Raw genomic sequence first — 20,262 nt, forward strand, 5'->3', positions numbered from 1 at the left:
CAGTGCCTCACCACCCTCACTGTAAAAAATTATTTTCTTATGTCTAGTCTAAAAGTTAGAGAAAACTTTGGTAAGCGTGCTAGCTTTGTGGAATCACCACCTAGCACCCAAACTTGTGCAACTTCGAGAATAAAACAGTATCTTGTCTCAGTGTGTGAAGACTGGCGTATTGCACACCGGGTAAACGAGCCCTATTTGGGACAACACCCACAGCCTTTTTTTTTTTTCCCCTCCCCTCAACACCACTCCCTTTTTCACCAGGAGCAGCGGCACCTGCTTCCCCACTGCCCGCTCCCCAGGAATAACAGCGCCCCTCAGCCTCTAGCTCAAAGGGAGCTCCCGGCTGAGGGCTAGCAACACCTTGGGCACATTTAGCTTAAAACAGGAGGAGGAAGAGGAGAGCAGACAGCCCAGACCGCCTCACCCTGCCAGCCCGCAGCCGCAATGGCGCCGGCGCCCGCGCGCCCTCCCCTCCTGCCCCCCCCGCGCATGCGCGTGGGCGGCCCCGCCCACCCCCCGCTGCGCGTGCGCCCTGCCGCCCGCCCCCCCGCGGCGCCGAGGCCGGCGGCCGCAGCAGAGAGGGCAGGGCTCGCCCCCCCCCCCCCCCCGCACCCCCCGGCCCGCGGGCCGCAGCGGCTCCCCGGGAAGGGCCGAGGGGAAAGCGGGAGGGCAGGGCTCGCCCCCCGGGCCCGCCTTTGCGCTCTGGCCGCGGGCAGAAGCGGGCGAGGCTGGCCTTAGCCCACCCCCGGTCTCCTCCCTGAGGGAAGGGCACAGGCCCCCCCCATCTCCAGCCCCCCCCGCAGGCCCAGGCGGAGCGGCTCGCACACAGTAAAGGTCTGCAGCCGGACAGCAGCATGGAGGGATTGGTTTTTATTTCAAAAGACAGTAAGACAATTTTTCAATTTAGTATCAAAACACTTGATAGGGTTCTTTTTCTCCCGCTCGGCGCCTAAAACTGCTACGACCAAGTAGCATGCTCGAGCACAAGCTACACGCTGCGAGCCTGACACATCTCCACACTCACGCCTCACAACAACTACACATCAGCGATGCACAGCAAGATGGCTTGTACCTTAAGACACTAATAGCACTCCTGGGCAGGAGGGGTGGCCTCGGTTCCCTCCCTCAGGATAGGCAAAAAAAAAACTTCCTCAAGAAAACAAGGCTGTGGTACTTAAGCTGTTAAGTGTAACCCAGCAACGAGAGATAAAGCTTGGTGTGGCAGCACTTAGTGAAGGCGAATTCAGCCCCTGTGTAGCAATGGGTTAGAGGCCACGGCTTCTCTAAGCCTACCAGGAAAGGAAGTGGCCAACAGTGGCCGGGAAGGGAAATAACCCCTGTGAAGGTTCAATTGTTCAGGTAATAGGCTTGGCTTTAAAAAAAAAAAAGTCTCCTTTTTGCCCAAGTTACTTCTCCTCAACGCAGAGTTAGCTTAAAGCTGAGAAACTGAACTGCTCTTTTGACAAACAGCTCGTGGAAAGGACATTTTCCCCACAGGCTTCCATCCCTAGCCCAGCTGGTCTGATTCAGTGGCCCGCAGCCAGGAACCGTCACATTCTTTCCTCCCCTGCCAAAGCAGGGTGGTCCAGAGCTGATTAACAGAAGGTTAATACAGATTTTTAAAGCCAAGAGCTTTGAAGTGTATCTCACCAGCCTCGGAGTTATTTGGAATGTTTACAATGGTTGCTACAAAAAAATGGTAGTTACAAAATGTATACATCTCAAACATGCTCCCGAAACATTATTGCATTGTTTATTTCCCTTAATAATGCTGTTTGAAGCTCTGCCCAACCTGATGGCCTTTAACCCCAAGGCAAAGGAGATTTGTGTTTGGTCAAGTTGGCAACAGAAAGTAAACTCTGGTCCCCAAGGGTTAGAGGTCAGCAGCAGCTGGGCTGGCCCCCCCAGGCATTGTGTGGCGGAGGCAGTGGCAGGGATCCATTACATCTCGTTCAGGTCTAGCAGGGTCTGGTCCAGCATTCTTTGCGTGCAGAGATGCTCCTCTTTGGTGGATTTCAGTTTATCTGGCAGGAAGCAAGAGTCAAGAGTTACAAGTCAGCTTCAGACAACTGAGAAACCTTTGCCAAAGAAAGCTTGCGCTAGCCCCTTCCCAGCACACTGCTGCAGCAAGTCCTCAGACCAGAGGTGCCTGGCTGGGTGCAGCTAGAAGCTCTGAAGTTACCTGGCTCATTTGTAGCCCTGGCCCCTCGCATTGCCGGTGCTCCCAGTCGGCATGGTCACGCTGTACTTTTAGCCAGTGCTCTAGGCAGTGTTTTGCATGCAGGTGCTTCCGAACTGTAGCTAGCTTTCCCCAGGGCTTCAACACTTCCAGACAGCAGACCCCCGTGGCCCAGCAAGCCACCCAAGAGCAACGCGGAGGTAAATCACTTTGAAATCACCCCCCTGGAATTACAGCTGATTGTGGCCCACCCCCCCACACCCCCTTCCCGCCAGCAGAGGACAGAGATGCCAAGCTGGTCACGAAGACCATAACTACCTAGCAGCAGGGAGCAGACAACCATGCCTCAAGGACAGCAGGGAAGAAGCTGTTTTCAGTGGAGGGCAGGCAGGGAGCAAGTAGGAGCTAGGGTGCTGCAACTCTGCCCAACACTACAGGCAGCCGCACAGTTGATTCTCACATGTTCCTTAAGCCAGGAGGAGAGCTCAGATCAGCAACTAGCGCTCTAGGTAGGCTTTACTCCAAAGGTGAGCCCACCCTTATCACTGAAGAAATCCACACGCTGGGACACTGGACAGACAGGCTGTAGAAAGATGTCCTTTAGGTACAGGCAGTTTCTCAAAGCCGCTCCCCAACCTCCCCACGGTCAGGAACCGTGCACAGAGCGAGAAGCAGCCTTCCTAGAGCACTAGCAACTGCAGTGTTTAAAGATTCCCTGCAGGCAGTCAAGACACAGCTTCATGCTGTGGATTTTGGGACTTGCTTTCAAGATGTCCATGAGCTTTCCCAACCCATTCTGGGGCTCTGCAGCTGCACTAGGGTCAGGCCCTGGGAATGACCACGTCCCCCAAACCTTATAGGTTAGGACTCAACTATATAGGAAAGTACTACAGGTGTGCAGCATCTTAGACACCACAAGCTCAGTCATTTATTGTTAGAAGCCATCATTCCATGCAGCAGGAAATCCTACAGTCATTCAGCTAACAGTAAACTAAGTCATAGCTCTTGACAGGCATCTTTCAGCAGACTTAAGCCTAACTTCACCCCACCCCTCTCTTGGTGGGTGCAACCATTCTGGTTCCATGGAGGAGCCAGGCAGGACCCCCTGGACAAGTGAACAAGACTGCTCAAAAACCTGCCAAGTCTGAGGGTTACTTCACCAAGAATAGAGGTTACCTTTATTAAAAAAAAAAATACACCACACCACTCAAATTAGAGAATAAATTCAAGTGCCCCATTAAATAGCAGCAACTGCATAAAATTTGCAAGTCTGCCAGTCTTAAGAATAATCAGATTTCACTGTGGTCCACAGCATTGGTGGTCGCAACAAGCTTGTTTAATGGCATTAGTGGGCCCCCTTCTCAGTCACACAGATCATGCAGCGTTAACTTCAGCTCGTTAGAGAGCAGGCGATTTTTCTCAAGCTGGCTGTACAGGCGCTCTGCAGCAGCAACAGGATTAGGGGAAACAAGAGGAAGAGACAAAAAGAGAGAAAGGGAAGGTTAGTAGAGTACCAAGATAGGCACATCAAATAAGCTGTCTCCATAACATGTGCCTCTGAGGATCAAGTCTAGGCTATTACACAGATGAAGCCAGGGAAGACAAAGGTTTGTCTTACTCTAAATTGTGTTTCAGCTCAGGAAGATCAGAGGAAACCAAGTGCAGGCAGAAATGGAAGTGCTGCCAAGGACTTGCAAAGGCAAAGAAAGGAAGAAGAAAACCCCAGAAGAGGAGCCTGCTGGCTGGGCTATACCGAGGTACAGAGAGAGACTTGGGATGAGCTTTAAGCCTGTGGAGCACTTTGCAGAAAGAAGTTGTCCTACCACAGAAGCACCTTCCAGAGTGAGCCACACCACACAGCAGTGGGATTGGTGGGGTTTTAACAGTAGGACAGGGACACCAGAAGAACAGAGAACAACAGCATCTCATACCTAACCTGGAGGACGCTCCTCCGAGGCCCTGCCTTTGTGCCACACTAACAACCCACCACATCTAGGCACGGACTGAAGACTTCAGGTACAGGACATACGAAGTTCTGGGGCACAGGCTCCTGTTTTATATCTGCCCCAGAACAAGTAAGCAGGGCACAAACTGCCACTGCATCTGACAGTCCTCACAGCCTCGCAGGGCTCTTGCGGCCACGCTCGTCCAAGGCTGGTACCAAGCACATGTACTCACCACCAACTCCAGGGAAAGGAAGAACCAGTCTGATCCTCTCCCAGGACAGGTCACCTCCTGGGGCTAGATGGCCACTGTCCTGCCATGCAGCTTGTCAGCCACAACCAGCCACCGCAGAGAACCAACTCATTGTCTACCTCTGCCCATCTACACAGGCAGGGCCCTCCCAGCCTGACAACTCCAATTCCCGCATTTGGGGGAATTCCAGGCCGTTAAAAAATCCTTACACGACAGCTTCCAGCCTGGCAGAACTAATCATCACAAACTGCAGTGACACACACAGTGTGCTGCCTCTGCCCGATGAATGAGCATAAAGCACAGCAATTCTTGCTGGCCTTAGGCTTCTTGCTGATTGATTGTCCCTTCTTTAAAGCCACGAGGGACCAAGCAACAGCCAGAGAAGCCAACAATTTCTATCCCACTAGAATCTAACTAGAAATTGAGGGAAGTCGTGGTATGGGGGACAGGTACACCCCATCCTGGCCTCCAGCAGAGCCTACCTCGCACATCAGCTACTGCTGCTGCTAGGGACTCGCTGTCTGGCCTCCATGCTGGCTCTGAGCAGGTAGGCTGGGCACCCTGATGCCAGTCTCCAGCCCCAGGCAATCAGGGCTGGTCCTGGGTCTCCAGAGTGGCAGATTATGGGAGTGAACTGCAGTCAGAAGCACCAGTGACTGTAGGCTGGTGCAACAGCTCGCAGCCTTCAAGCAAGCCTTACTGCTTGTGGACAGGGACCCGATGATCCACCCACATGAGGGAGCAGACTGACTGAAGGAATTAGCATGACCCTTCCCAGACCCCAGGAACAGCTCGTCAATGTGGAACGCTTGCCCAGGTCTGCTGGGGCTAGCTCCAGTGTTTGGCCTGCTCCCTTCTCCACCCAGCCCACAGGGCAGCCTTACCAGACATGCTTGCAACCTGGGGAACTCCAGGACCCGTGCCTCCTGGTCAGCTAATCTGCATTTGCAGTGCTCCTGAGTCAACAGCCCAGCTCACAGTAACCAGCCTGCACAAGCCTAGCATTCCAGTCAGACCAGAAGCCTCCCAAAACCTCCCAGGGCAGAAGTTGCATCACCCACCCATTCATCCATCTACCACCCAGCGTGGAGTTCTATCAGGACAAGCAGGGAAAGAGCCTGCCACAGCCCAGCCTTTGATAACCTCACTTGCAACACCACTGTGCAACAGCAGAGCCACCAGCTCCACACAGCACAAGCCAGTAATAAACCCACAGCTGAGAGGACCTCCCCGTGAGGAGAGAAGCCGTTTCACAAAGGCAGGGTGCCACCTCCCACCCGGGAAGAGCTGGCAACTGAACACTGGGCTGGAAGCCTCCACACACCCAGACACTTGCCACAGAAGCCCTGCCCCTCCCACAGGATCCAGACCCCCTACTCCAGCTGCAGGTTTGGTTACTGAGGAGTTACAGGTTCTTGCTTTGTGCTTACAGGGCACAGAGTTACTGCCCCATACCCTAGGAGAGTCAGACCACCATCTGCCAGAGCTTTCCAAGCTATTACCCTTTGAAATTCCTTGCGGGAATGCTCCCTCCTTCCCCACCCAGGCCCAGCAGAGAGGGGATAGCCCTGACACAGAAGACAGAGTGAGAACAGGCTGGGGCAGTTCAGCCTGTCTGGACTGTCCTTACTGCTAGTGCCATTTGTGTGGAGAATGGAGTGACACAAACCTGAGGAAACCACGGGAGGTGTCCCATTTCATCAAAACTCTGTTCATGAAGGGCTCTTCGGGCACTGTGGCAGATGAACCAATCCAGAACGAAAAAAGTATTTGACAAGCCACCATGAGGCAGCACATACAGTTACAAGACCCTGATCAGTGTTTACAATACCAGAGCAACTAGCAACAGACTCCGACCAGCAGTGACGTATGTCAAGTGTTTGCAGCCTGCTGCCCACTGCAGTGCTCAGTGTAAAGCTCCATGCCACGCTCCCAGGAAGATCCCATCACCCTCAGCCCCTGCACGGAGAGGGGAGGACTCTGCAAAACACTGATTCCCTGGCTCAGATGCCCACAGCTCTGCTGCAGTGCATTCACATTCCTGAAGCAAGGGGCCATACATCATCCCCCCCCCCCCCCCCCCCCAGGCACAGGCAGCACCTCACACCCAACCAGTCCTGTTCCAACTGGAAACCAGCCAGAGCTCACTTAATATTTATTAGCTTTCACACCCTACCAGTGACCTAGTGACTATCAGGTGTGGTGACTTCCCACTGCAAGCCAGTATTTGGCAACTGATGCCAGTGAACACTACAGAGCAGGCAGGTGTGAGGAGTGTGTTCAGCCAGGCTGCAGTGGGCACAGCTCAAGGACTTCCCTCCCATTTGAGCCTACAGAGCATGCTGCGTGCCAAGGCACCCTTTGCAGAGCTGCAATTCACATCTGTGAGCCAGTAAGACACCCAAAAGGAAAAATCCAGCACATTAATGAAGTCTGTGTATTCCACCAAGGGTGATGAGGGTTACACTGGTTTGAAGGCAACATTGAAACAGTTACTCTAAAGCAGCAAGTGGTCACTAGAAACCCATTTCTCAAAAGCACCAGCCGTTCCATTCAATTTATACAAGAATTGTTTTCCTTAAAAAAAAGGTGACATCATGCTCCAAGCAAGAGGCAAGAGAAATACAAAAGGCGCTTTATGGTTCTACACAAGATATGCAGATGAGAACAACATACTCCCAGCTACACCCAGACATTGAAAGGGCAGCCCCTCAGAGCACAGCAGTTTCTGGCACATCAGGTCAAACAGAGGGAGCTTTGTTTAGGAGCAAGTGCAGCATAACTGGGGGCAGCTGCTGCTGCTGTCAAGCTTCAACATCTTTACAGCACTCGTTCCCAGGGATGCCCTGTGTACAGTAACTGGAAAAAGGTACTGGAATTCAGAGCGAGATGATGAGAGCGTGAATGCAGGGTGCGGATGCAGAACAAGCCACCAAGCAGAGGCAAATCCAAAGTGAAGTTTGGAATCACAAGACTTATCTGTGTGAGACAGAAGGAGACACTAATTTTAAGAGAAGCTTAAGTGTTTGTGCACAGCAAACTTTGCTTAGGGAGCTTTCAGATGCTAGCGTTAAGGCTCTTCTTCTGCAGTGCAAGTACCTGGCCTCTCCTCAGTTAGTGGTAAGGACTGCGTGGAGCAGCTGTTAGCAGAACCCACTGCAAATCTGAACAAAAAGCCAAGTAGCAAAGTTGCAGAAACATATGAGTTCAGCTACTTCCACAGATCACTTCATGATCCAGCGCATCTCAAGCCTGTCACGGCAATTCCTAAGGAATCCACTTGAGCACTATCCACAGCCTCTTCCAGGAGGAATCCCGAGACTGTGGCCCAGTGGCTGCAGCAGGCGACTAAGCCACATTACCTTAGGAAGCCTTTCCCAGCGGGACTGGGAATTGCACTTGTAGAGTTCAAGTCAGAACCCTTTCAGGCCAGCACAGCACTTAGTGTTACACATGCAGATCACGAGGACCTAGAGTTAGAGTACAGCATGCTGCAGGGAAGTCTCCACAATCCTCGAGGCAGAGATCTGTAGAAGTAACCTAGACACAGTGCCATTGATTCTCCAACTATGAAAGTCACAGCAAACCAAGCAAGCTCTGGCGGTCTAGCCTGCTGAAGCGAGAGGCAAACACCAGCCAGCTCATATTTACATGGAAGTCATGTCATTCAGGGCGTGGTCCAGTTCCTCACTAATTGCTTTGTACTTCAGTTTCTGGGCATAGAGCTCATCTAGAAGAGGTTTAGGAGGAGAACAAAAGGGAAACAATGAGGGAAGGCAAAGGAGTTCTTCCAACACCCTGGGGCAGGAAAAGCAGTATGGGATTCATGAACAGAAGAAAATGAAGTTAGATGTAGAGCCATCATGACTCCGTAGTAGTTCCCAACAACAAACGGGAGGGTTCCAACAGCCTGAGGACAGTCTGACCAGCAAGTGCCTTCCAGGATGACAAGTGAGCTCTGAGGGGAGCAGAGCCAAGAACTCAAACCACATCAGCTTGTGAGAACAACCTGCCCAGCTCAGTCAGTAAGAACCACTGACAGAAGGAGCAGCAGGGAAGAGCAACTCCATCCACTTAGGGAGAAGCTTGCTACACCTAAGGCAGGCACAGATCAATTAAGGTGCTTTGTTCTCACCTTCAGTCTCAATATAAAAAAAAGCTTGGGAGAAGTCAGTCATGTAATAGTCTTGGGCATCAGAGGGAATCCCCATTCTGTAGTACACAGCTAGGCAGGGTGAGCCAAACAGACAGGCCACACCTGTGTTCTCCATCAGATAACGGAGCAGACCAGCAGATCACCCACCAGAGGCAGCGGCAGTCCTGAAACTCGTACTGATGCACTCCTTGAGCGCTGCGCAGAGCTGGCACAGACTTCTCCCAGCTCTGGCTGCCTAGGCTACACTACAGCTGGTAATGTTGTTAACAGCTTCACAGAGCCCAGAGAACTTTGTCAGTTGTCATAAACTAGGTCACTGCAGCAGCAAGGCTGGAGACCGGAGCCAACTCTTAATCAACATGTTTCAAGGGGAGCGTGCAGGGCTTTGGAGGAGTTTTTGCACTTCCCAATAAAAGCTTGCCCTGGATCATGAGGTGGCTCAAATTGCTGCTTGGCTGCGGTTCTGGAACAGCTCAGCTGACACCATTGCTATTTCTAGATTAAAAAAACCTCCTGAGTGACTCCAGACAGTAGGATATGGCTTTGAATCTCCAAGACCTGGCACTAAAAGACCACAAAGGCACATGCTGTGGTCAAGGCAGGAGGCCTGTAAGAGTTTTCGTTTACCAGCACCACCACTCCAGCCACAGCTATCCACAGAAGAATCCAGGCACAGCCCCAGATTTAAGGGAGGCAGTTGGAACCTTCTCCTTCCACAGCTTGGGGAAAGGTAGGATTCTGCAACAGCTGGCCTCAGGAGTGCCCCCGAAGTACTGTGAAACCAGGAACAGGAGGAGGAAAGGAACCCAACCTTGGCACAGGCTCACCACCACACTGCATGGATGGGGCTTCTGGTGATTTCATCTTGAACCAGGACCGACACTGGGGAGTCTGAGTCTTCATGGGGGCTGTTTCAAGACTCACCAACTACCATGGTTGACTTGCAGCAACACAGTCTGCAGCAGCCAGTCACATGCATGAGATTTTGCACAGAAGTATGTTATTGTAACAAATACCTGTTGGGTTCAGGTGTTTTTTTTCCTATGCCACTCCTTAAATTGGGTTAAGCTGGAGCATAGGAATCCAGTTACATTCCTGAGGACATCACAACCAAAGACACACCAGCTGTGCTATCTCTCACTATCAGTCAGATACAGCAAAGTGTTTGGATCAAAAGCTTGAGATCAGCTGCAGCACAGCCAGGGAACTGTTTTCAGAGTAGATACATGGGGCATGACTCTTGAGCCCAGAAGCACCAAGCCTCACCTTGGAGGCCAAGTTAGGTCATGCTCCAAGTACTGAGGAGCAGAGCAGTGTCTCCACTCTCCAGCTACCTGGGAGACAGCCTTCCTCAGCTCCCCACTCCTCACCACATATTCTTTGGCTTCCCATCCCCAGAATCTACCTTCCAAATCATCAATGGTCTTCTCCAGCTTGGCTACAGACCGTTCAGCGAATTCAGCACGGGTCTCCGCCTGCCAGACAGAAGCAAGCCCGTTAGTACAACAGCTCTGGGATACAGGAAAGGACAACAGAGGCATCAGCCTGAGGGCATGAAGTCTCCCACCCATCCATGTCTCTCCCAAGTCAAGCTGAGACCAGCTCACCCAGCTGGGCCATCCCGACATGGTCACTCACCTCTTTGAGTTTATCAGTCAGGATCTTGATCTCTTCTTCATATTTATCCTCTTTTTGAGAGTACTGTGGAAGAGGAGAGGAGTCAGCAACCAGCAGCCCCCAGCAGGCCCAGCTACCTCTCACTCCAGAGAGCCCACAGCTACAGAGGGAGACGTGAACTCCTCACTGCAGTGCACAGGCCCACAGGAACTTCCAGCTGGGAGCTGTTCGCATCCCTACCCTAGTCCAATAGAACTGGGTCAGGAAGCAAGTCCCACATCACACCTGTAACACAAACTTGGGCACAGAAAAATTCTCATCGCAGCAGCATAAACGTCTTGGCTGATCAAGTCTGCCCCAAGGCAGGGAAGGGCAGCCAGACTTCCTGCACTCCCAGCTTCTACAGTCAACATTAGTGCTGCACTGAAATCCGTTAGCTCTCCCAGCAGAGCAAGCACAGCTCTCCTTGCCTGCTTGAGGCTGCAGTTGCATCATTTCCATCCCAGCAGGTGCTCTGGTGTCACACACCCTCCAAGCAAAACAGATGTTTCTGGCCCTTGGACAAGCAGCCCTACCTTCTCAGCCTGAGCCTCAAGAGACTTGAGATTGTTGGTGACATTCTTCAGCTCTTCTTCCAGCTCGGAACATTTACTGTGGGGTTTTGTAAAGAAAGGGGGGAGATAAAGGAAAAGAAGTGGGAGGGAAAGACAGGAGAGACAAGAAGTGAATCCATGTGCAGGGAAGACCAGGAAGTTCTTTTGGAGACAGTCTGCAGTCAGACTGGATGGGACCCTGCTTTGAGGCACTTGTGTGGAAAGCAAGTTCCCTTCCCGCCTCCAAGTTCATATTTTAAGTATTCCGCCAGCACACGCACAGGGCACTGAGCTGAGCAGCCGAGATTTGGACACAGATTTCTGCCAGACCTGGAGCCTTCAATTAGAAACTGCATGTTTAGTTTGCTGTAAGGAGGGAAGCTGTTCTGATGGACAGATGGACAGCCACCACCAGACACGCATATTTATGGGCAGAGAGGACAAACCATTCCAGGATAGAGAAAGGCGCAGTTAAGCTGAGGGAAGGAGCATAGCAAGAAGACCACAAGAGTTCTGGTTTAATGGTTCAAGAATGGAAAGGTTAGTACCTCTTCTTCAGCAACAGACAGACACTTCAAGTTCTGGTCCATCACTCTGATCTGCTCCTGCAGCTCCCGGCAACGACTGTTAGTGACGGTCACACGATGGCACAAGCCAGGTGGGGGCAAGGGTCAAAAGGAGCACCAATAACACAATACCGCAGAGCAAAAAAGGGGGTAAGGGAAAAACACAAAAAAGTCATGGTCATGACATGCATGTCTGGGCAGGAAGCACAGTGCTACTGCTGCGTACATGCTAACTTTGTTAGACAAGGCCCAGAGTACAGAAAGGCCCTGACCAGCTCCTCACGGATCAGCTGAAGCATCCGAACACGTGGGAGGAGCCCAAACACCAATTTGTGTCTGCTCCAAGCAGAGGAAGTCTAGCTTGCTGCTCAGCAGTGCAGAAGCCTGTAGTGATTACTGCAAATATTTTAAGAGGCCAGAGACCAACCTCAGCCTCAGTTCTGCCCTTGGACATCCCACATGCCACTTCAGCTCCTAGCCTGGGAGGCCTCTGCCACTTTAGGATGAGTGCTGTGCACTCACGTGCCCCACAGCAACGTGTAAGGATCTCGTGACATTAGGTACAAAGCAGTGCTGGTGAATACCAAGTGGAGGAGGATTCTCTGGCCCCGCTAACTAGGGAGCCCCTCCATCCAAAGGGGCAGAACATCTCCACTGCAAGGCAAATGGCACCATCGCAAACTCCACATCCTCAGTGGACCTAATCCAGTTCCGAGCAGGAGAGTGCTTCCAACTCTTTCACCTGAGGATCTAAACCCACCCTGTGCTTCAGGCCTTGTGTAACAAGGTTAGAAATGGTGTGTTAGTTCCCATGCAAAGGTAGACATGCCAGTTACATGCAAGCAGATTACTCACGACTCTGCAAGCTCAGCTCTCTCTTCAGTACGCTCCAGATCTCCTTCTATGATCACCAGTTTCCGAGCAACCTGGAAGGGAGAATCAGAGTTAAGAGGAAGGAAGATGATTTTGTACTTGCAGGCTGTGCAAGGCAGTAAAGGGAACAGCTGCAGGAGTCACTGGAGCTGCCAGAGTCTTTTGGCCAAGGGGAACACTGAGGTAGCTCTGCTGAGAGCCAGGCTCTTCCCTGAGGTTTGCTGAGGAAAGCCCTGTCAGCAGGGAGAAGAGCCACCTCTCCTGGCCACGGTCAGCTGTACTCAAGCATCCAAGGGTCTCACCTCCTCATACTTCCTGTCCGCCTCCTCTGCAATGTGCTTGGCTTCCTTGAGCTGGATCTCCTGCAGTTCCATCTTCTCCTCATCCTTCAGAGCTCTGTTTTCAATGACTTTCATGCCTCTGCCCAAAAGAAAGCACAGGGAGGGGAGATGTATAAAACAATCCTGTACAAGCCAGCAGAGTAATGAGTTTCAGAGCATTAAGAGTGCTCCCCCAGGGCCACATTGCTTCCTCATGAGCCACGACACCTCCAAGTGCAGAGGGTAGCACAGGAAGGCAGACACTGCTGGGCTGATGCAAATACAGCAATCTCAATTGCTCAGAATTAACTGTTCCTTGGAGCATTACTCCAGCAGCTCTTTGGGCTCCTGGGCCAAGGGAAATGCGGTGCTGCCGAGAAGAACAAGCCAGGCTGTCTTAGGGACTCCACACAGCTCAGCCAAGCACTTTCCAGGCCGGAATGCAGGAAGAGCCAAGTCCATCTTTATGGCAGGATATCAGCTGGGTCAGGCTGCTCACTACAGCGTGCACACCGATGAAGCACATCAGCCAACTGGAAGTGGACCGCTCCCCTCTGAATCACACCAGCAGGTCAGGGGACATCTGCCAGAAGGGAGGATGCTGGCAGAGGCAGTGGGAAGAGAGGCTTCCCCACCAGCAGCCACCTTTACAAGTCAGCAGTGTCCCAGAATCCACTTATTTCTCCTCCCTTGGCAGTGGGGATGCATGGTAGCACACAGCACTTTCTCACTCCTTAGCCTCAGGTTCCAAGATATTCACTCAAGGCCAAGAGCATTGTTTTAGTTGCTCCGCATAAGCAGGTACCGACTCCCACATCCAGCCTTGATGTGGTATCTACTTCCCACCCTCCAGGAAGCCCAAGAGGTTGATGGCACCAGGCCCTTGGTCAGGAACACGTCTGAGATGTTTGACAGAGTGAGAGCAGCAGCCCTTGCTCACCTTTCACTTTCATCTGCAGCCTTCTCTGCCTCTTCCAGCTTCTGCAGAGCTGTGGCAAGGCGCTCCTGGGCTCGGTCTAACTCCTCCTCTACCAGCTGGATACGGCGATTCAAAGATGCCACTTCTGCCTCAGCCTAGAGGGAGCAGATGAGGGCGACTCAGTCTGTGGCAGGTTTCGCAGTTAGGGCAGGGCAGTCAAAGTCTGCCTTCAGGTCAGCAGCAGCACATGGGAAGCCAAAACAAAGCCAGGGTGCTTTATCCACTTTCTTACAGAGGCTGCACTCCCATAGGCTTGCGCGCACAACATTTCACACACGCTTTGTCCACACAGCAGTCATCCTGCAGGTTTCTTGCCTGTCAACTTGAGCTGACATGACAGTTTAAGCCATAAACACTAAGTAGATGATTTACACTAATGGATCTTCTCTGCAGCTGCTGTAATCCTGCCAGGCCATCAATCAGTCCTATTTATCCACCACACCAGAGCTCTGTGACAGCTACCACTTAGCACAAAGTCAGTTTACACATGTGATCTGGACATGAGCATTGCTTGAAACAAGCTCTCTCATCAGCAACATGATAAAGACTAACAGGTTCAGAGGTCTGCCAAGCTGTGTCAGGGCACTGGCAGGCCAGGCTTTCTACAGCATGGCCCTCACCTGGGGCAGCAGCAGGGCTCAGCTGATCCCTGTAATGCCTACAACTGCAGTGGCTCAAGCCCTGGAGAGCCCACTGTGCTCTAGGCTTCCTTCCCCGCAGCAATTCACTAATAACCCAGAGAAAGAGCAAAAGCCTCAATCCAGGCTTGAGACAGGTTGAGGAGGCTGTTGCCCAGCAACAGCCACATGCAGACAGCCACCTCAGCTCAGTTGTACGTGCCAGGAGCCGGTGAAATTGCCGAGAGCCCGCAGGCGCCACACATTTGCCAGAAGCGCGACCAGAAAAGTGACCAAGGCTTTAATGAACCAGCAGAGATCAGAAGCCATCGCACCCCCCCAGCCAGGCCTGTCACAGCAGCACTGCTGTTGACCACGAGGCATCTGCTTACAACCCAGTCTGTGTCAACCCCAGCCAGAGCCTGGGGGGAAGCTGAGACACCTTGAGGACACTAACGCCCCACCTGAGCCACCCCAGGGGAGCCCAAAACCCAATGTACAAAGATGGACAGAGCTGTAGAAGATCACAGTGCTGCCCTGAAATGGCTGCAGAGACCTGTGCACAGGCACATGCCAGGCATATATGAAATATTCAAGCTACTTGTAACAAAGCAGCCTGCAAGGACATGCTGCTTCTAATCATGCCCAAGGAGGGAGGAGCAGAGCAATGAAAGAAGCCAGTGTTAGAGCAGGGCCCAACAAATCCTGTTCAGTTCCTGGGAGAGGCTGTCCGAGCTCTTCCCCCCCCCCCCCCCCCCCCCCCCGCCGGCCAGCGGCAAGGCGCTCAGCACCCCCCCTGCATAATGTTTTGAGACCAGGTTGTGAGAACAGAAATTGAAGAGGAGCTCTCATGCCGGCACGCCCTGCTTTCACCAGGGAAGCCCGCAACGCTTTGATGCTCGCACAAGGCAGCACTGCAGCCGGCTGCCCCAGAGCCAGCCCCGCCGGCACGTTCCTCCGGAGGAGGAAGTGGTCTGGTCGAAGAGGAACAGAATGATACATTAAACAGAACTGGGAAGGAGACTGCTTGACACACACACATCTTTTGCCTATCAAAAAGGCAATGAGCCGTCAAGGTGGAGAGCTTCCTCCCATGGGACAGAGACACACCAGCACAGCAGGCCTCCATTTCCTGACCCCCTGAACCGCACCATTTAGCCCTGACTTCCTGCCGGCAGTGCTCAACCCACCCAAAAAGACACCATTACTTTTAAGGAACTGCCTCCCCACCTCTGCAGAAGGGTCCTTATACCTCCCCTTTCTGCTTCTTCTCACTGGATACAGCTGAAGTTGTCAGGCTTCCCCAGGGTGACAATTCCAGGCAGCTCTGCTGCTGAGCGGCGCATTCCTGTAACTCCATGCTTCCTTCAGGAAGACTACCCCAAGTCAGGGACCTACTGGGAGCCCTGCAAGCCAAGGGCAGAGCTCGCCTCAGCCTTTGAGGCTCACCTTGGCTTCCCCAGGCCACAGAGAGCTAACAAGGACATTCCTCAGGACCCAAGGGCCAGGCCACAGGGTGAGTACAAGATGCCGCTACACAGGGAACACGGGTTCTCTCCCCTGTAGTGAGGCTCCAGCAAGCTGGGAGAAACATGCACGTTCCCATGACAACACCGCTATTGCAAGAGAATTCCTTATGTGGCTGCAAAGAAAGAACCCAGCTGAGGTCTGGGAGTGGCCTCGACCCACCACGCGGCAGAAGCTTCTGTCGTCAGCCTCAGCAGCAAAACCCGATCAGTCCCACGGCAGCAGCACCATGCCGCTTGTCACAGACATCGGACTTGGGCACCAGGCGTGGAAAAGCCTCAGTTTCATATTTTGAACAGAATCGGCAAAGTCACCGTGCAAATTTGCAGAGGGTCACCCTCAGATCCAAGCCAGTCACCTGCAAGGATCTGCCCCGTGTCACCCCAACGGTGACACTGGCCTTGCCTGCTTCCCCGACCTGATGGAGCTGCACAAGTGGGTGCGCATCAGTTTGCATTCTGCCGTGGCAGCTCCTTCCCTCCCTCCAAGCATTCCCGGCCCAGTCCTGGCCTGCTCCCAACACGCTCTCGCACAGCTGCCAGCCTTGGGGACAGCGGAGATCCCCACGCTGGCTGGGAGCGGGGCAGGATGCGGAGCTCTGGAGCGTCCCACTCAACTCCTGCGCTGGCAACGCATCACGAGTGAGATCACTTCCATTTTATCAGCAGACACCAAGGCTACTCACACCTTTGTGCTTGCAACACTGGGCCAGACAAGATGGCCGGGTTCCTCCCCTTCCTCTCCAGCAGCTCGGAGCGAGCAGGCAGCCAGGGAACCCGGCCAGGGACCGGGCGCCCTCCCCGACCGCCTCCGGCCTCCCCAGCAGCCGCTTCCAGCTCCAGGCTGGCTCAGGAGACCGGTAACGATGCCGGAAAGGCCGGCCGGCCCCCCCCAGCCCCAGGCACCCCTCAGCCCCGGCCGAGGCACCGCGCTCGGGGGCTTGGGGACCCCGGCGATGGCCGCCGCGGGACGCAGGGCGGAGAGGGACCCCCCGGCCCCAGCAACCACCTCGGCGAGGTGCGCAGGGCCCCGATCGCTGCGAGGTGAGGCGGCGAGGGAAGGCGGAGACCCAGGCCGCGATCCCGCAGATGCTCCCGCAGCCCCGGGCCCGGCTCGAGGCGACCCCCAGCACCGCCACAGCCGTGGAAGCACCGCCCACCCCGGCCGAACGCCCCCCCGCGCTCCGGGGACCGCGACGGCGGGCTGCGGGGCACCCCCTCCCCGGTGACTGGGCCGGCGCACAGCGCGGCCCGCCCGCTGCACCGGCCGTACCTGCTCCCGGTTGCGGCGCTCGGCCTCCACCTCCCGCTGCAGGCGGTCGGCCCGCTCCTCGGCATCGTCCGCCTGCTGCTGCAGCACCTGGATCTTGCGCTTTACCGCCTCGATAGTGGTGGCCCCCGCCATCCTCCCGCCGCTCCGCTCCGCACGGCCCCGCCCTGAAATACCGGAACCCACCGCCCCGGCCCGCCGCCCGGGAAGTGACGTCACTTCCGGCCCCTGCCCGCCCGCCCGCGTTGCCGTGGAGACGGGGAGCCGCCGCCCGGCTCCGTGGTGGCGGGGCCTGGGGACACCGGGACCTGCCCCACGTGGGTCTGGGGACACCGGGTCCTGCCCCGCACGGGCCGAGGGACACAGGGAACCGCCCCACACAGGTGGGGGGGCACCGGGACCTGCCCCACATGGGCCTGGAGACACAGGGACCTGCCCCACGCGGGTGGGGGGACACCAGGACCTGCCCCACATGGTACAGGGACCAGGGACAGCACCACAGGGGCCCAAGGACCTGGGCCTTACCCCACACATTCCTGGCAGCCTGCCCCACACAGGCCTGCACGTCCTGCCCCACAAGGGTGCACGCACCCCTTGGCCCCCACCCTGACCCACACGGCCCCCCCACCCCTCAGGGTCCTGCAGCCAGGCGGCCGTGCAGCCCAGGAGCGCCGTGGGGCTGGGGCTGCCCTGGGGCCGCTCCGTCCGTGAGCCCCACGGGCCTTATATGGGCACGGCCGGGCCGCAGCAGCGCCGCATTCCCGTCGGCTGAGCTCACACACCGCCTCCCCCCACCCACTCCTGTCCCGGAGCACCCCAGGACCCCCTGGACCCCCCGGACCCCCCGGACCCCACAGCCCTGTGGCAGAACACGCTCCCCTCCTTCCTCCCCGGGGCCAGGGCTCTGGCAGCTGGTGGCTCCGCTGAGCCACGGTGCAGAACGCTGCTTCCAAGCTCCCACTCGGCTGCCAAAACTCGCCATTGCGACAGCTTTAGCCATTGCTAAAACTCTCCGGTCTCAGTTAGGGCAGAAAATGCTGCTGCCAAGAGCAGCGTTCCTCTGTGCTGCGAGGGTCACAGAACCCCCTGAGAGCTCAATAAAAACACAACCGAGACCTGTTGCTGCCCTTGCTCACCATGAAGCCCGTTCAGCAGCGCTTCGGGCACACGAATAAAGGGGAAAGGGGTGCCAGGCTGCCACCCCTGCGCTGCCTCCTAAAAACCTCTGCAGCTGGGCCAGCACATGCCGCAGGGGTGCGTTTGCCAGGGCGGAGGGGGCTGGCGTGCACTCGGCCAGCCAAAGGGCTTGGCACGTCCCCCAGAAATGAGCTGGCAACCAAAAGGGCCTGGCCCTGCACAATCCCGCTGGCTGGAAGGAGCCAGGAGGCAGCTCTGCACATCCAACGCTCCAGGGTGCGAAATCCCTCCTCCCTCCGCTTCCCTGAGCTAGGGTGAAACCGGGGGAGCCCCAAGAGCCACCCTGGGGGGTGGCGGCCAGAAAAAGGGGGCCCCAAATGAACAGAAAGGGATGAACGAGTTGGGAAGCAAGTGGGGGTGCGGTCCTCAGCACTGCATGTGACAGCATGGAGAGAGTATGAAAATGCCAGTGGGGAGCGAAGGGAGGCAAGAAGGGTGCAAGGGAGGGAAAGGACTCCCCAGAGCTCTGCAATGGCGTGCTCGGCACGTGCCGAGCTCCAGCACAGGGCCGGCACCACTGGCACGCTCAGCTGGGGCCAGGACAGGAAGCCGTGAGCAAGGCCATGGGGCTGATGAACTGCCCAGGGCTCAGGGAAGGCTCGGGAGTTCCAGATTACACCCCGGCCCTCAGCTCAGAGCCAGGACGTGCTGGCAAGAGCCAGCCCAGGTGCCGTGCCAGGGCTTGGGGTGCTTCCCCATGGCCCAACGTCAGCAGCGTAGCGGGAGGGGAAGGCTCCTGCCTCCGGGCTGGACGTCAGAGCTGGGCCCATTGAGGGAGAGGAGCCGGGGGCTTTCTCCCGGCTCCCGCAGGAGGTAAGATCTGCATCTTCCCGACGTTTGACCCCTGAGACATCACAGCCCCATGGGGTGACAGTCCCTCCAGCTGCCAGGTCCTGGCAGGTGACGAGCGGGGCCAGACGCCACGCCATGTGATGCCCGGCAGAGCTGTCGGCAAGCGAAACCCTGCACTGCTCGCACCATTGTTTTCCTGGAAACAGTGGCCAACAATAGCCGGGCTGTGCCATTGTCACGCTGCCCACACGGCCTCCGCCTGCCCAGGGAGATGAGGGCTCCCTCCTCCTCCTCCAGAGCTCAGCTCCTCCAACGGCAGCCCCATCTCGGAGCTTCCTGGGGACACACACAGACCCCACATCCCATGCTCAAGGGGGCTGTGGCTCTGCCCCCCAACTCGGGGTCCCCGTGCCCTGCTTCAGGAAGCCTTACTGCCCAGCCTGCTCCGTCCCTGCTCCCAGGCTGCCCAGGACTTCCTTACCCAGGAAAAAGCTGGGACCAGCCCCTGCCAGCATCCCTCTGTCCCCTGTGTGGCCGTGGGATGTGTCCTTCCTGGGGTCTCTCTGCCCCCAGATACCCGCACAGCTTTGCCAGGGGTGCGCTGGGCCTGACAGGGACCTTCCTCCATCCTCAGGGAAGGGCTGCAGTCCCACCGGGAGGGTGACAAGAGGAGGGTAGCCAACCCAGCTCCCACCCTGCACCCCATACGTACATCCGCCGCCTTCTTCTCCGCCAGCTCCAGCTTCTCCTGGGCATCTTTCAGGGCCTCGGAGTATTTGTCCAGCTCATCCTCCGTCCCTTTCAGCTTCTTCTGCATGGCGGCAAGCTCGTCCTCCAGCTGGAAGGGTGGCAGCAGTCACTGCAGGTGGACACCCCTTGGGACCCCTGCATGGCGGGAGAGCCCTGCTTACCCCATCCCAGGCTCAGGTCTGCCCCACAGCATCCCTCCTGCCCCATCGCAGGGCCAGCTCTGCCCCACAGTGCCCGTCCCTGTCCCACATGACACCATCTGGCAGGGGCTGAGCCCTCAGAATGCCCCACAGCATCGTGACATGGTACCCGAGCTGTGGGACGGTGGCAGCTCTTGCACCCTTGTTCCCCTTGCCAGAATCTGGGTCTGGGCTCAGCGTGGCCTGGCATGGGGAGAAGCCGTCCCCCCAAACATCCCCACCTGGGGGCCTCTGCCACCTGCCCTACCTGCTTGCTCCGCTCCTCCGCCTGCTTCTGCTCGGCTTCCGCCTGCTCCGCCCGGTCCAGGGCGTTCTCCTTGTCCAGCTTCAGCATCTGCATCTTCTTCTTGATGGCCTCCATCCTCGGTGGGACACGGGCACTGGCAGCGGGGCGGCAGGCAGCAGAACAGGCAAGGGGCAGGCAGAGCAGC

At 55.9% G+C, this 20,262-nt stretch overlaps 1 protein-coding gene across 19 annotated transcripts; it reads right to left on the minus strand.

Annotated features, from left to right (window-relative positions):
• Positions 1 to 865: 865 nt before the first annotated feature.
• On the minus strand, positions 866 to 20,192 carry TPM3 (tropomyosin 3). Of its 19 annotated transcripts, XM_075724277.1 has the most exons (11): positions 20,079 to 20,192; positions 19,594 to 19,719; positions 13,441 to 13,574; positions 12,483 to 12,600; positions 12,163 to 12,233; positions 11,290 to 11,365; positions 10,170 to 10,232; positions 9,937 to 10,006; positions 8,027 to 8,105; positions 6,041 to 6,108; positions 2,462 to 2,749 (listed from the first exon to the last, which is right to left on the minus strand). In XM_075724277.1, the coding sequence occupies exons 1-11, from the start codon at positions 20,190 to 20,192 to the stop codon at positions 2,685 to 2,687; spliced, it is 984 nt and encodes a 327-aa protein (XP_075580392.1). In that variant the 3' UTR covers positions 2,462 to 2,684. The 19 variants fall into 19 exon arrangements, with proteins under 19 accessions (XP_075580397.1, XP_075580398.1, XP_075580391.1 ...); XM_075724280.1 differs by lacking the exons at positions 11,290 to 11,365; positions 19,594 to 19,719; positions 20,079 to 20,192 and adding exons at positions 10,724 to 10,799; positions 16,896 to 17,027 and having other exon boundaries at positions 2,462 to 2,762; positions 6,045 to 6,108; XM_075724281.1 differs by lacking the exons at positions 2,462 to 2,749; positions 6,041 to 6,108; positions 11,290 to 11,365 and adding exons at positions 3,562 to 3,620; positions 10,724 to 10,799.
• Positions 20,193 to 20,262: the final 70 nt, after the last annotated feature.

This window comes from Pelecanus crispus, chromosome 22 (genome assembly GCF_030463565.1).
Source record: "Pelecanus crispus isolate bPelCri1 chromosome 22, bPelCri1.pri, whole genome shotgun sequence".
In the NCBI taxonomy this organism is placed as follows: Eukaryota; Metazoa; Chordata; class Aves; order Pelecaniformes; family Pelecanidae; genus Pelecanus; species Pelecanus crispus.